Here is a 13328-nt window from a genome sequence, read left to right as displayed (position 1 = left end):
TCATTCAGGGAGCAGAACCTTAAGGGGAAGGGGCGTAGTGAAAAGGTAGCAGGTGACTTGTGGAGAAGGGATACGCATAGGTGGGCAGCCATGAGAGTAGAAAGCTTCCAGCAGCTTCTTGCTGTCAAGTTTTTCAGGAAGAGGAAATGTGGCCCGGAGATGGGGAGGGGCCTGCCTAAATTCTCCCAGCCAGTCAGAAGCCAGGCTGGGACGGCATTCAGATCTTCCAGGCTGATCTGGGTATAAAGGTCAGTGTGAGAAGACTTACTGCCACATCAAAATGGTAGTGGCTGAGCCTAGGAGGGCATTAGGAGGGCATTAGGTGGGGGCTCCGAAGGGTGCATGGTGTTTTGCTTCTTCCCGACCTCTGCCCAGGCTCCCAGGTCTTGGTCAAAGACCCCACCTGCCTACTAAGGAGAGGGATGGATCGAGACTCTCCGGGTAGCTTCCTAAAGGCCAGGTTGCTGCTGGGCCAGTTTGTGGGGTGGCGGGCCAGCCTGGCTGCCCAGTAGTGAGACACCTGGGCCTCTCCACAGATAGGCCGTAGGTCATAGGCCGTAGGTCAGGGCCCCCCTCCAGGATGTGCCTCAGCTTGGCAGCACAAAGAGTGTGAGCCACCCGGCAAGCTGAGGACCACACTGCCATATGGGGCTTCCGCTTCCCAGGCTAAACCAATATTTACCTTCAGCTGTGGCTGCCAGGGCCTGAGAGGCAAATATTAGTTTAAGGAGCCTGAGCCAAGCTCTTGGGGAGGGGGAAAGGGCTGAGGATACTAATCATGATTTCTTTCTCTTTGACAGTTTTCATTTCTTCTTGATTCAAAAGGTATCTTACTGTTCTTTCTGCTTCAGAGACTCTTCCAGGCACGTCATGTCTGCTCAACCCGAATTCTACCAATTATATCAGGGTCCGACACCAAGCCCTCCCCTCCACCAAGAAGCCTTCCCTGACTTCCCCTGTTCTCGATGAGCCTTCCTCCTCCTGACACCAGCAGCACGAGCAGGTCTAAGTGGTGTCGGCAGTTCTGCATCATGTATTGTCTTGCTCTTTAAGAAGACAGCGTAAATCCTCTTTTGTATATATTATAAAGAAAGTTATTATTGTATCCATTTTACAGATAAGGAAACAGGCTCAGAGACGTATGATAACTTGCCCAAGATCACATAGCTTAGTGGAACTGGGACCTGAGACCTGGAATGTGGTCCACATTATTCCCCAGCTTCTCTAAATATGAGTCTATCTAGTCTCCCTATTAAGTCTGAATTCCCCCAAAATGTGGGGACCGTGCCCCTCTCCCATGTCTTCTAGATTAGAGCTTACAAGAGTACAGACCATCAGGGATCAACTGTACATGTTGGGTACCGATAGGCCACAGGGCAGCATCCTGATTCAGTGGTGAGGAGGGGGTCTGACTGCCTTGTAGTTCCCTGAAGGCTCCTGAAAGTTTTGTCTGGTTCTGTTGTTCATGGTACACTCTAGTGTTCTACCAGAATGAATATATATAAAGAGCAACCATATGTAATTGCCAATCTTGGACTGTTTCTAGTGTCCAGAAATGGCAATTTCATGTTTTCATCTAGAATCTCTTTGGCCCAAGATATAGTTCTGGGGATCTTGGAGAGACTTGGGGCACCCAGGATGAGATGTGTGTGTAGCAGAGGGGCTGGGGCCTTGCAGTATTGGGAACAAAGACCTCATTTCAGAATTAGGAGACCTGACTGAATCAAGACTTGACTCAGCCACTCACTAGCTCTGGGCCAGGCTTTCAGCTTCTCTGTGTCTCAACCACCTATCTATTATTTGGACATAATTACACATGTACTATTTACCTCACAGATAGTCTGTGAGCCTCACGGATATGTGAAAGTGTTTACACAAATGGGAAAGGCTGTTGTTTTTAGGTTGAAAAGGAATATCTAATTTAAAAACATCACCAAAATAGACTAACCCCTAAGCCAGTTCTCTCACTGGAAGAGGGAACCTTAAAACCAAGTCCCTGTACCTGGATGAAAGACGAACCATAAGATCTAAACGGTTTCAGGGAACGAGACCTATGGTCCTCCAGGTCGGCTTCTTGGGACACGGGGGTTCCACAGAGGCATCACTTTGGCGGCTGAATGGCAGGGCTCAATGGCCACGTCTTAGATTTCAACCAGAGCTTTCAGTTCCATTGGACAAAAAGATTCCACTTTTTAAAAAGTCTGAGAACTGCCAGACCAGATGACTCTGAGAATCTATAAGTCTAAGATTGTGTGGCATGAAGAGTCTATAAATCTAAGAGTCTGTGACTCTGAGTGATTCTGGGACATTCTGCCCTTCCCTCCATGAGCCTCAGAAAGTGTGTTTGTTTCTTCTAGCTTTCCTGTGGTTGGTTTTATATAGAGAGGGTGGAGGCGAGTGTGGGTTTTGGGGGTACTGCCCAGAGGGGTGGAGAACCCCTCGCCCATCCAACTCCTGCACCCGCCCTCCCGGCTCCATCCCCTGCCCCGTGCCAGATGGAAACCGGCAGGAGGATGTTTATGGAGACAGTAAATGGGCTGGCAGCACCTTCCAAACAGGGGCCGGCAGATACCTGCTAGCCGGCTTGGAAGCTGCAGGCTGACCCATGGTTAAAGATTATCCAGAGCTCCGGATGTGAGAATCTGACAAACAAGACGGGCTGATGGCAGGCCCTGCTTCAAAGGAGCCCCTCGCCTGTCCCCTGAGACCCCCTGCACCAGTGTCCAGGTCCTGCCTTGGTCAGCCTGCACTGGCTGGCCACGTGTGGGAGGGCCTGTGGGGATCTGGGTGAGAGCTGGCCCCTCAACTCCTCTCCTTTCCTTTCTCCTCACTGGCCTTGCTCGCTGGCCTTTCTCCTCACTATTCTCCAGGCATTTGCTAACGCATTTTCCCAGCACTTTTCCCACTGGACTGCCTCTGGCTTGTCAATCCAAACACTCTTGTCCTTCAGGGCTCAGGTCAAATTGTGTTTTTTTCCAAGATGCCGTCACTGAGTCACTCTGAAACAGGAAGGGGGACCTCAGCCTCAGTTGGAGAGCATTATCCTAAAAGGGATATGTATCTTAAAGAAGAGAAGGCTCTTTCTTCTTCTAAAGGGGGCCCCACGGAGTGGGTATAGGACACATATGGATCCAAGCAAGGAGAGATTTTCTAACAGTCATAGTTGTTCAGAGAGAGGGATAGATCTCCTTGGGAGGTGGTGAGCTTCTTGTCCCCAGGGGCATTCTAGCCAAGGCTGCGTGAGAACTTGGCAGAGATAAGTAAATTTCCTCCTTCTCCTTTAAGATCCTGTCTAATCCAAGACACTAAGAATTTTGTAACTAAATTGTGTTCAAAGATTTTCATGCCCCAAGCTTCAATCCTTCTAAGGGCCACTGGCTCCCCACGGCCCAGGTCCTAGCCTTTCTCTCTCTCCTTAATGCCTGCCCAGGGTTAGGCACACAGTGGCTCAGTGAGTGGGTGCCCTGAGTGCCACCCTGAGGGCAAGAAACCCCTGGCCTAAGCCTCCCTGCCCTTTGCAGGGCCTAGGTGTTTCTGCCCTGGCCCAGGGGATCTGCAGAGCCATTGCCAGGCACCAGATTAGGCAGAAACTGAAGACTGACAAATTCTTTCCTGAAAGAGGGGACAGGAGGGGGAGCCAGTTTAGCAGTGTCTCCCTTGGCCTTGTGCCACCCCTTCCCCCATCATAAAACCTCCAAAGTGGGCAGCTGTGTGTCCCAGGCAGAGATTACATAACTTGTTGCTTCTAAATGTGGTGCCCCTGCTTGGGGTTGTAGATTGCCTATCTGGTTTTTCCAAGCTGTCCCCCAGGCATAGTCCTGGGCTGAAGTTGGCCCCATGGTGCTCACCCCTGGCTTTGGGAGCCCGGACCCTTCCCTGACCTCCGACTTGATGTCAGATCACCCAGCTGTGACCCTTGCTGTTCCTTCTGCAGAGGGTGCTCTGACCAGCTCCTCAATCTCAAGTTTCATCTATTTCAGGGCCCTGGCGCAGCTGGACACACACCAATGGGATTGTTATTTTGGAGCTCTCTGGCGGCATGCAGCTCCTCCTGACCCCAAGTGGGTGGAGGGGATGGGATAGAAGACATACTTGAGCTGGGCACTGGCCCCAGGGATTCTGTTTTTAGCTGTTTCCCAGCATCTCTTGTACCTCCTTTCCCAACTCCTGCAATATTTCAGGCAAGGCCAAAGGGGTGCATTTTCCTGCCCCTTCTCTCTGTCCCCCACTGTTTCTCCTTCCTTCTCTTCTTTCTTCCCTAATCTCCACTTGTAGCATCTCCTTCCTGGTCTTCAGTGAGTGATATCATTCAGTGATTATTCCTGGGTGTCCATCATAACTACCATAAAGTCCTACATTTAGGTTCCACAATAGCACAGGTTGCCTGGGAGGTGGTGAGTGCCAAGTAGTAGGCAGATTCAAATAAAAGAGGACTCCATATTCAAGTAGAAGGGGACCAGAGTAGCTCACATCCAGCCCCATTCAGAAATCTGTTTTGAGGGTCTGCCCAGCTCCATGGGCGCTGACTGATTGTCCTGAGTGTGTGGGGGGTGGGGAGAGGAGTATGGGGGTGCATATGTATGTGGGCCCCTGTGACAGCCTTGTTCCTGTAGGCTCTGGCTGTGCATCTCTGAGCTACTTGTTTCCTCCTCACCCTGTTGTCCTTGTGCCTTCCCCTCTGTCTCCAACACTCTGGAGTCCTCAGGCCATTGCCTGGAATCCCTGAGGGGTGGGGAGCAGGGGCTGTTCCCTGAGGCCCAGGTCAACCCACAGCCCTCCCTAGGTCCCCACTTTGTCTCTTGTGCTTCCCCCTCCTGCTCATGCCCTCCTCACCTCCGCTTCTCTGCAGCCCCCCAGCCTCTCTACACCATTGCTGTCACAGAGTCAATTCCCTGGAATAATCGCATTTTCCGGTCGGCTCCCTTCTTCTTGCCAAGCATGATGCTGGGAAATCCCAACCAGCCAGGCCCCATGAGGCTCCTCCAAAGAGACAGGAGACTTGGGGGAAGGGCCCAGCACTGTCTCCTTGCCTGGGCCCAAACAACACTTCCTGGAAGAGGCAGGGGGGTCTGGTAGGGGAGAACAAAAACAGGGAGGCTTTAGGGACTGTCTGTAGATGCAGCTGGAGCTGAATTCTAGCCTCTGCTGCCGATACCAGTCCAGGCCCCTAAGCTCTGCTCTGACACCGAGCACCCCAGCCATCTTTACCCGGTTTCTGACGAGAAAGCACAGAGCCTTCCACGGGGAGGCTCAGAGAAAAGGCTCTCAGGGAGGGATTGGCCCATGATATGGCCTGTGATGGCACTAAACAAATTTGGGGACTTCCACAGAAGGAGTTTAATAAAAAGGAAGGCTAAAAGTGAAGACTGTGGCATCAGGCGTTAGACAGACCTTGCTTCAGTCCTGGATCTGCCACTTGGCGGCTGTGACATAACATCTCTGAGCTCTAGCTGTACAGCAGGAGCACCTCCACAGGAAACTTGAAGGATGAAATGCAGAGGCAATTCATTGCACACAACGACTTTCATTATAAATTATAGGACTGCATAAAGCTGGACATAACATAGCCATTTAAAACATATGGTGTAAGAAACAGCCATTGGCATGAAAACGTGTTGAGGACATAGTAAGTGGAGAAACTAGTTTTGGAAAGGAAATCTGTATGACAGGGTCCTTAGTCTGGAGTCCAGGCCCATGGATGACTTTATGTGATTCGCGGTTGCTCTGAAATTATCCACAGAGTTTAGGGAGAATGTACATTTTTCTGAGGAGGTCAAAGTTATCACATTTTCAAAGGGGTTTGTTACCCATAAAAGGTTAAAAACTACTGGCGTTTATATAGCATTTTGTATTAAAAAAAGTAAATGAAAAATATATTGAAATAAGGCTGGAAGGTCATATGTCCAAATATTAACAGTTTTTTTTCTCTGATTGGTGTGGGCTGACAGGCAATTATCTTTTCTTTTTGCCAAACTGTCTTTTCTACAAATACAGTCTGTATGACTTCTATGATTAAAAAGAAACAGGTTTTGATTTCCTGTTAAGTCACTTTCAAAAGGAAAGTTGGGATAAATTTACATAACTTCTCTCAATTGCATTGTCCTTCTGTGGCAACGGATAACTTTAAAAGGTAACTGTTGGGATAAGATGAGACAGTTTATGCAAAGAGTTCTGGGGATGTCACCAGGGCATTCAGCACATTTACTGCTTGTGTTCTAAGTGCTTAGGGCTATTGTAGCTGCTGGGGCTAACGACGGAGGACCCCAGGAATTAAATTTATAAAAACCCACAAAAAAACTCCTATAAGCATACTGATCATGTTTTAAATTTTGTTAAGGGGACCCCGATATTTAAGTCCGTCTGCCTGTGCTCACTGGCCCTGAAGAAATGCATGAGCAGCAGTTTGCAGTAAAGAAAGAAAAATAGTTTAATATTGAATTAGCCCATCAGGAATTCAGGGAGCTAATACCTGATTCTCCGATGGCATGCAGGTTACAGATTACGTAGGGCAAAATCACAAGGGGCAGGTGTTAGGGGTTCCGGGTTGCTCTGGAAGCTGATTGGTCACAGGTGAGGAAAGTGCAATGAATCATTTCTTCAGGTCTTGAGGATAGCTCTGACGTCTGCTCAGGAGTCCCTGTGTGGTTTCATGGAAAAGTAGCCAGGGGGTCTTTCCACCTTAGGGCCCAGGACCTGAAACATAGGTCAAGATGTTCTCATTAGCCTGCCAGAAGTCCAGACCTTGTGACTATTAGTCAGGTCTGGGCTACTGTCCTCTGCTGCCTCCCGGGTTTGCTGATTTTCCAGGGGGAAAGGCTAGGTATGTGGGGGGCTGTAGAGGGAGAGATGATTTCTAGAACTAGGATTTAAAGCTAAATTTAATCAAAAGTCATAATGACCCTCGGTTTCAATTTTGGTGTCTTTCCTCCCAGGCTTAATCCTTACTTAAATAATTAAAAGTCCCACACAACCTGGGTTTCCCAACATTCTTTAATGTCTTAGGCATTTTCCATCCCTTTGACAGTCCGGTGTTTTGATGGTGTGTACTTTAAAGACCAGTCGGAGGGTGCAGGCGATGGGGACTGGCCCCAGCGGGGCCTGCCTGACGTTTGCCTGGTCTCTTCCCTCCCTGGCCGCAGACAGCGAGCTGGTGCTGCCGGACTGCCTGCGTCCGCGCTCCTTCACGGCCCTGCGGAGGCCTTCGCTGCGGCGCGAGGCCGACGACGCGCGCCTCTCGGTGAGCTTGTGCGACCTCAACGTGCCGGCTGCCGACGGCGACGAGGCCACACCAGCCGCCGGCTGCCCCATCCCGCAGAACTCGCTCAACTCCCAGCACAGCCGCGCACTCCCCGCGCAGCTCGACGGCGACCTGCGCTTCCACGCGCTGCGCGCCGGCGCGCACGTCCGGATCCTGGACGAGCAGACAGTGGCGCGCCTGGAGCACGGGCGCGACGAACGCGCGCTCGTCTTCACCAGCCGGCCCGTGCGCGTGGCCGAGACCATCTTTGTTAAGGTCACGCGCTCGGGCGGCGCGCGGCCCGGCGCGCTGTCCTTCGGCGTCACCACATGCGACCCCGGCACACTGCGGCCAGCCGATCTGCCCTTCACCCCCGAGGCCCTGGTGGACCGCAAGGAGTTCTGGGCTGTGTGCCGCGTGCCCGGGCCCCTGCACAGCGGTGACATCCTGGGCCTGGTGGTTAACGCGGACGGCGAGCTACACCTCAGCCACAACGGCGCCGCCTCCGGCATGCAACTGTGCGTGGATGCTTCGCAGCCACTCTGGATGCTCTTCGGCCTGCACGGCGCGGTCACGCAGATCCGCATCCTCGGTGAGTGCTCCCGGCCACGCGCTGGCCTCCCCTGACGGCACCCCGAGGCTGGCCTCCCCCAGACTCAGCATCGCGCCCTTCCTGGAGGAGGGGGCCGGTCCGGGTTGGGAAAAAGAGGGCCCAGTCCACCCCGTAATGCGGTCTTGCCAAGGAGTTGCAGACAGTGAAAAAAAGCAAATAGGAAGTATGAATTTCTGAAAAAGGAGATTAACTTGAAAACTATTGACACTAATAAGAAATCCCTGTGGCCATCTAATGAATATTCCTAGAAACAGTGACTATTAAGTGAATTAGAACAAATACTAATAAAAAAGATCTCATTGAGCACTTGTGTGTAGGGCATCGTGTTAGGGTCTGTGGGAGAGTCACAGGTGAATAAGATTTCCTGCTCTCAGGAAGCTCATGGTTTAACTGGGGAAACAAAGCTGCATTCCTGGGCAAAGGACAAATAATACCCCAGGATCGGTGGTTGTTTAGTCCCACGCATGTGGTGTGTGTGCCTGGTCAGTGTTAAATAATGTGGTTGGGGGTTAGGGGGTGAAGGCTGCCCAAGAGGCTCCCTGGACCATTAGCTCTTTGCAGGCAGGAGCTCTGTGGGTCTCAGTCCCAGTTTTATGTATATACGTTCATGGTATCGCATAGGCCCTCAGAAAGGACTTGCTGAAGGGAGGAGGGAAGGAATAGAAAGGTGAGGCGTGGAAGAGGGAAAGGCGTGAGAGAAGGAAGGAGGGAAAGAATGTAGCACAGAACAAGTGTGGGAGATGGTGAAGGGCATTTCAAAGGTGCCAGTGCAGAGAAGGTGGGCATTATCTGGAGACAGCGATGGAGAGTACAGGAAGTTAACAGAGGGGTGAGGTTGTTGGGCCGGAAGGGCCTTGTGGGGCCGGTGGAAGGTGAGTTTGCTCTCTGGTGTGGGAAACCTTGAAGGTGATGGATGTATGGGGAGGGTGGAGGGGAGCTTCTTCTAGGCAGGGGGCTTGTTTGGAGGCTACTGATTTAGTAATACTAGAGCACATGTGGTCCTCCAATTTGTAGGTGGGAACAGAGAGCTGGGGCGCGGTGCTGAGCTAGCCTGTGGAATCCTGCCCTGAGCCCAGTGGCTGGGCTGTATGGTGAGGCTGTGGCACCCCCTTTGTCTCCTGGGAACCTTCTAGAGGGGCAGACTCGAGCTTTCTCCTAGTGGGCCTCTGAGTGGCTAGTGCATCCCTTCCCTTCTTTCGCAGGCTCCACCATCCTTGCAGAGCGGGGCATCCCATCACTCCCCTGCTCCCCTGCCTCCACACCAACGTCGCCCAGCACCGTGGGTAGTCGCCTCTCTGACCCCTTGCTCAGCATGTGCAGTTTGGGACCTCTGGGGAACTCTGCTGGTGGTAAGTAGGTTGGCCCCTCCAGGACCATGTTGTCTGTGCCTGACCTCCCATCCTGAGACCCTGGTTGAGGAAGGCATGCAGCCTCTATATCAGGGGAGGACCCCGGAAGAGCTAGAGTGGGCCCACCGAACCCTTGTTGGCTAGTGATTTCTGGGGTGTATTCCACCCTGACCCTAGCTGGGCACCTTTCTCCAAAGGACTTTTTAAGCACACAGGGAACACCAAAAGATAGCTCAAAAGGGGCCTGCCTTAAAAGATTTGGGGTCCCCTTCCTTCTCCTATCCTTCCCTCTCTTCCTTCACTGCTTCATGGATACCCTGGCCCCTGGTCTGGGAGCTGAGGGGCCACAAGTGCATCCTCTCCTCTGTCGTGCCCAGGAAGTTGGCTTATCAGGGTAAACAGGCAGATCTTGATAAACAGAGGGGGAGGCAAGAGGCAAGGGGGGCCTCTCTTCCCGTTAACTTGGGAATGGGCTGGATCAAATCTTCATCTGACTGGTGTCCCCTTGTCCCCAGGGACAGCCCCCAACTCACCGGTGAGCCTGCCCGAGTCACCAGTGACCCCAGGCACGGGCCAGTGGAGCGATGAGTGCACCATTTGCTATGAGCACACGGTGGACACGGTCATCTACACGTGTGGCCACATGTGCCTCTGCTATGCCTGCGGCCTGCGCCTCAAGAAGGCTCTGCACGCCTGCTGCCCCATCTGCCGCCGCCCCATCAAGGACATCATCAAGACCTACCGAAGCTCCTAGCCCGCTGCGGCACCCCACCCCGCACGCCCACCTCGTCAGACTTTGGCTCAACTCCAGTCGAGGGGCAAGCCAACGGGGCCCCTTCTCTTCTTCCTCATTTTGGAAACTCTTTTCCCTTCTCCATTAAACATGGGACACTGAGGCCCCCGAAGGTTTGGGGAGAAAGGGGGTATCAGGTAGGGAGGTGGGGGCAGAAGCCAGTTGTCCGCCAGAGGAGAGGGGAGGAGTTTATACTCTGCCTACCTTTCCTTTCTCTGCACCTAGCTCTTCCCTTCATGTTGAGGGACTAAATTGGGGTCTCAGCCTGTCCCAATCCTTCCCCATGTGGGGCAGACTTCTGTGAGGTCCCTCTAGCCCATGTGGCACCTTTGTGACAATTAGAAAGGATGTCCTTTCCTCTGGGCAGATGTGGCTCTGAGCCAGGGCACGTGGCCTGGCTGGTGGAGTATGGACTGGACTTCCGCCTACATTTGCTCCCTCAGCCAGCTGCCCTTGAACAGTGCACAGCCTGCTCAACAGCAGCTGTGGGCAGGTAGCCCTTCAGCTGCTGCCTTCCTTTCTGACCTTTACCCACCTTCCTCCTCTCATCCCTGCCCCGTGGGTCTGGCATCTGGGGGAAAGAAGTCCTGTGGATACCTCTCACCCCGGGCAGGCTGCAGTCTCCATGCCATGTCCCTCTGCCACTCCTCCACGATGGGTGGACAGATAGGCTGCAGAAGGCTCCAGGTTCGGAGTCCCTGGCCCGTGTCCTAGCAGAGGTGAGGGCCCCTTCCTGGCCATAGCCTTTCTGCCCCAATCATCTCGCCCCTTGGTGTGGGCTGGAGAGCAGGGTCTGTCTTCTGTCAGGGACTCTTAAGAACAGGTTTGTGTGTACTCTCTGTGACTTGTCGTATATCTCAGTGCTGTCCTGGGCTTGGCTGATGCTCAGAGACGCTGTAGCATCCCCAGGAGAGGCCAGGACCCCGGCTTGGGGGCAGGGAGGTTTCCTGGGGTAAAATCAGCCTTTTAGTTATTTATTTATTTATTTATTTGGTTTGTATTTTTTGGAGGGCAGGGGGGTGAGTTCCCATCCCCTAGGTCCCTAGAAATGCTGCCCTGGTGTGCCGGATGCCTGGGGAGAGGGGACAGCAGAGGTATTCATCCTTCAAAATCTTTCTCAGATTTCAGCCCAAAAGCCCACAGCCAGCTCTGCTTCCCATGAATTAGAACTCCATAAAAAGGGGCAGATTGGGAGGCCTCCTGGCAAATTGCGTGTATTTTACAGAGAGGCAAACTGAACCTCCTTAATACCCTGGGGCCACAAAGTGCCCTTCCTTCCTGAGCTGGAGAAGGGTTATAGTTGGCTCAAATATGTCAGGAGGCCCAAGAGCTCCCCCCTCCACAAGGATATAAGAAGTTTTGGGAAGGCTGAAGGAGGGGAGCCTGGCTTGGGCCAGGGAGCAGGGTTGGGGAGCCAAGTGATAGTAGGGGCAGGGAGCCTGTTCCTAGGAAAGACACTCCACCCCCCTGGAAGGAGGAGAGTGGTGGGGGCTCTTCCTGGTTCTGGGGTGAGGGAGGCCCCCCGCCTGCTCTTAGGCTACAGTCATCGCTGCCCTTTGCCTTGTCCTGGTGAGCCGTGGGCTGCGGCCAGCTCTGAGTCCTGGCCTCGTCTCCCCCGTCTCCCCACCCTCTGCCTCAGATGGCTTTTTACTGCATCAGAGACTGCTGCTCCCTGTGGCTGCCAGAGCATGGGCCTCTGGACCTGGTAACTGACCAGTTGTGTGGTCCTGGCCAGGGCAGTGCCTCTGTGCTTCAGCTGCCACCTCTGTAAAATGGTTATTTGGGGATGGGGGCAGACTGTGTGTGACTGTCAGTTCTTTGGTGGGTGGCTGCTATGGGGTGGGGTGGTGGGACAGCACTGGGGGTCAGCACACCAGGCTGGGCCTTTGTCTGCCCCTTCCTTGCAGTGGGCCTTTGAGAAGTCATGCTTCCACTATGGGTCTCCCCACTGACCCCGGACACCCCTTCTGTGGGGGTGCGGTGGGATGGGGAGGTGGGGGCCCCATCCAGTCAAAGGTTCCATCTCAGAGGCAAGGAGACGTCTTACGGGCAGGGCCTGCCTGGCCTGAGGGTGGGGGAAAGGAAGCCATCCGTCCCATTTTCTGTTAGTACGGGGTAGTTGCTGCCTCCTTTGTGAACTTGGGTCGCTGTGATTGTGAATAAAGGTGATTTCGTACCAGCCTGAGGGCTGTGCTGTGCATTGTGGAGGGCGGGCCAGTGTGGGTGTGGGTATGTGCATGCATGTGTGTTGGCGGGGGTGGGGGGTGAGGGGAGTTGGTGCTGGAGGGTCAGGTGTCCTGAGTAGGGAGGGGAGACAACAATTAGGGCAGACTCCCTGGAATGGGGGGGCTGAGCCTGACCTGGGGCTTGGATAACAGGGGCCAGAATGCCTGGTGAGTCTTGCAAGTTGAAAAGGAGAAGCCACTGCCCTTTGGCACCTCAGGTCCCTGGGTCTGTGAGGAGAAATGTTTACTGGGGCAGGAGCGGTGGGAGTCCACAAGGCCTGTTCGGCTTCCTCTTTAGGCTGAGCTGGGCGCAAACCTGGCCCACGACCCTTGTGGGGTGGCAGCGCCACCTATGGGCTAATGGAAGGATGACAAGTCCTCAGGTCAGCAGGGACGTGCTGAGCGAGCTACAGGAAGGGCCTCTCCCCATCCCTTGCCCCAGGCCCCGACCTGTGCCCCTGGCTGGAATCTGAGCTGAGCTCTCATTGGTTGGTGCTGAGGCCTATACCAAATGAGTGGCACAGCTGGGCAGAAAAGGCCCAGAGACCTTAAGAGAAGTTTTCTAGATATGCCGAGTATATCTGGCTGGCTGCAGAGGCTGGGGGTGGCTGAGAGGGTTTAGGCTTAATTCGGAATCATCCTTATTTGGTGGGGTGGGGCCTCAGAGACACAGGGATGCCTGCATTCCTGCCCTCCTGGGAGGACACTGGCTACCCAGCCTCTGCCTGGCCTTGAATGGCTACAGGCAGCTCCCTACAGGACATCCCTGCTTACTAGAGTCCAGCAGAAGTAGGGAGGGTCAGGGGCTCCAAGCTGAGGGGCCAGCTAGGCCTGCTGGATGTGGGTCTTTGACCCAAAGATCTGCATCTCTTTCAAAGCCTTGTGCCTTGGCCATTGCACAGAAAGCTTCTTCTAATGAGAAGGCAGGAAAGGGGGAGGGGCTTGAGCACAGTTCTTACCAACAATGGTGGGAACTTCCCTGCCCCCCAACTCCAGTGTCCTCAGCGGGCTGGGATCCTGCAGTTCACGCTGCATTCAGGATAATGTGGCTTTTGCCATTCAGCTGGATGGGTTTTCTGGTGGCAGGGAGAATTAAAAGGTGATTCTGTTC

The 13328-nt window shown here is 53.5% G+C and overlaps 2 protein-coding genes across 8 annotated transcripts in view; one reads left to right on the top strand and one right to left on the bottom strand.

Moving 5' to 3' along the window:
• The window catches only part of NEURL1 (neuralized E3 ubiquitin protein ligase 1), a 62307-nt gene extending 50134 nt beyond the window's left edge, over nucleotides 1–12173 (top strand). For all 4 annotated transcript variants that reach the window (XM_019725053.2, XM_019725055.2, XM_019725057.2 and 1 more), the window contains 3 exons: nucleotides 7140–7829; nucleotides 9053–9199; nucleotides 9715–12173. In XM_019725053.2, coding sequence (XP_019580612.1) covers nucleotides 7140–7829; nucleotides 9053–9199; nucleotides 9715–9953 — 1076 coding nt within the window. In that variant the 3' untranslated portion in view covers nucleotides 9954–12173. The remainder of the gene's footprint in view (nucleotides 1–7139; nucleotides 7830–9052; nucleotides 9200–9714) is intronic.
• The window catches only part of SH3PXD2A (SH3 and PX domains 2A), a 229093-nt gene continuing 222167 nt past the window's right edge, over nucleotides 6403–13328 (bottom strand). Inside the window, exons 16-18 of one of the 4 annotated variants that reach the window (XR_012498439.1) lie at nucleotides 13177–13327; nucleotides 6972–7971; nucleotides 6403–6693 (exon numbers count right to left, since the gene is read on the bottom strand). The gene's annotated coding sequence lies outside the window, so the exon portion shown is untranslated. Of the gene's footprint in view, nucleotides 7972–13176; nucleotide 13328 lie in introns of all 4 variants that reach the window. The other 3 variants (XR_012498437.1, XR_012498440.1, XR_012498438.1) reach the window with 3 other exon arrangements.

This window comes from Rhinolophus sinicus, linkage group LG07 (assembly GCF_036562045.2).
Source record: "Rhinolophus sinicus isolate RSC01 linkage group LG07, ASM3656204v1, whole genome shotgun sequence".
In the NCBI taxonomy this organism is placed as follows: domain Eukaryota; kingdom Metazoa; phylum Chordata; class Mammalia; order Chiroptera; family Rhinolophidae; genus Rhinolophus; species Rhinolophus sinicus.
Note: the sequence above shows the minus strand (reverse complement) of the source record. Positions and strands in the feature narration are given on the sequence as shown.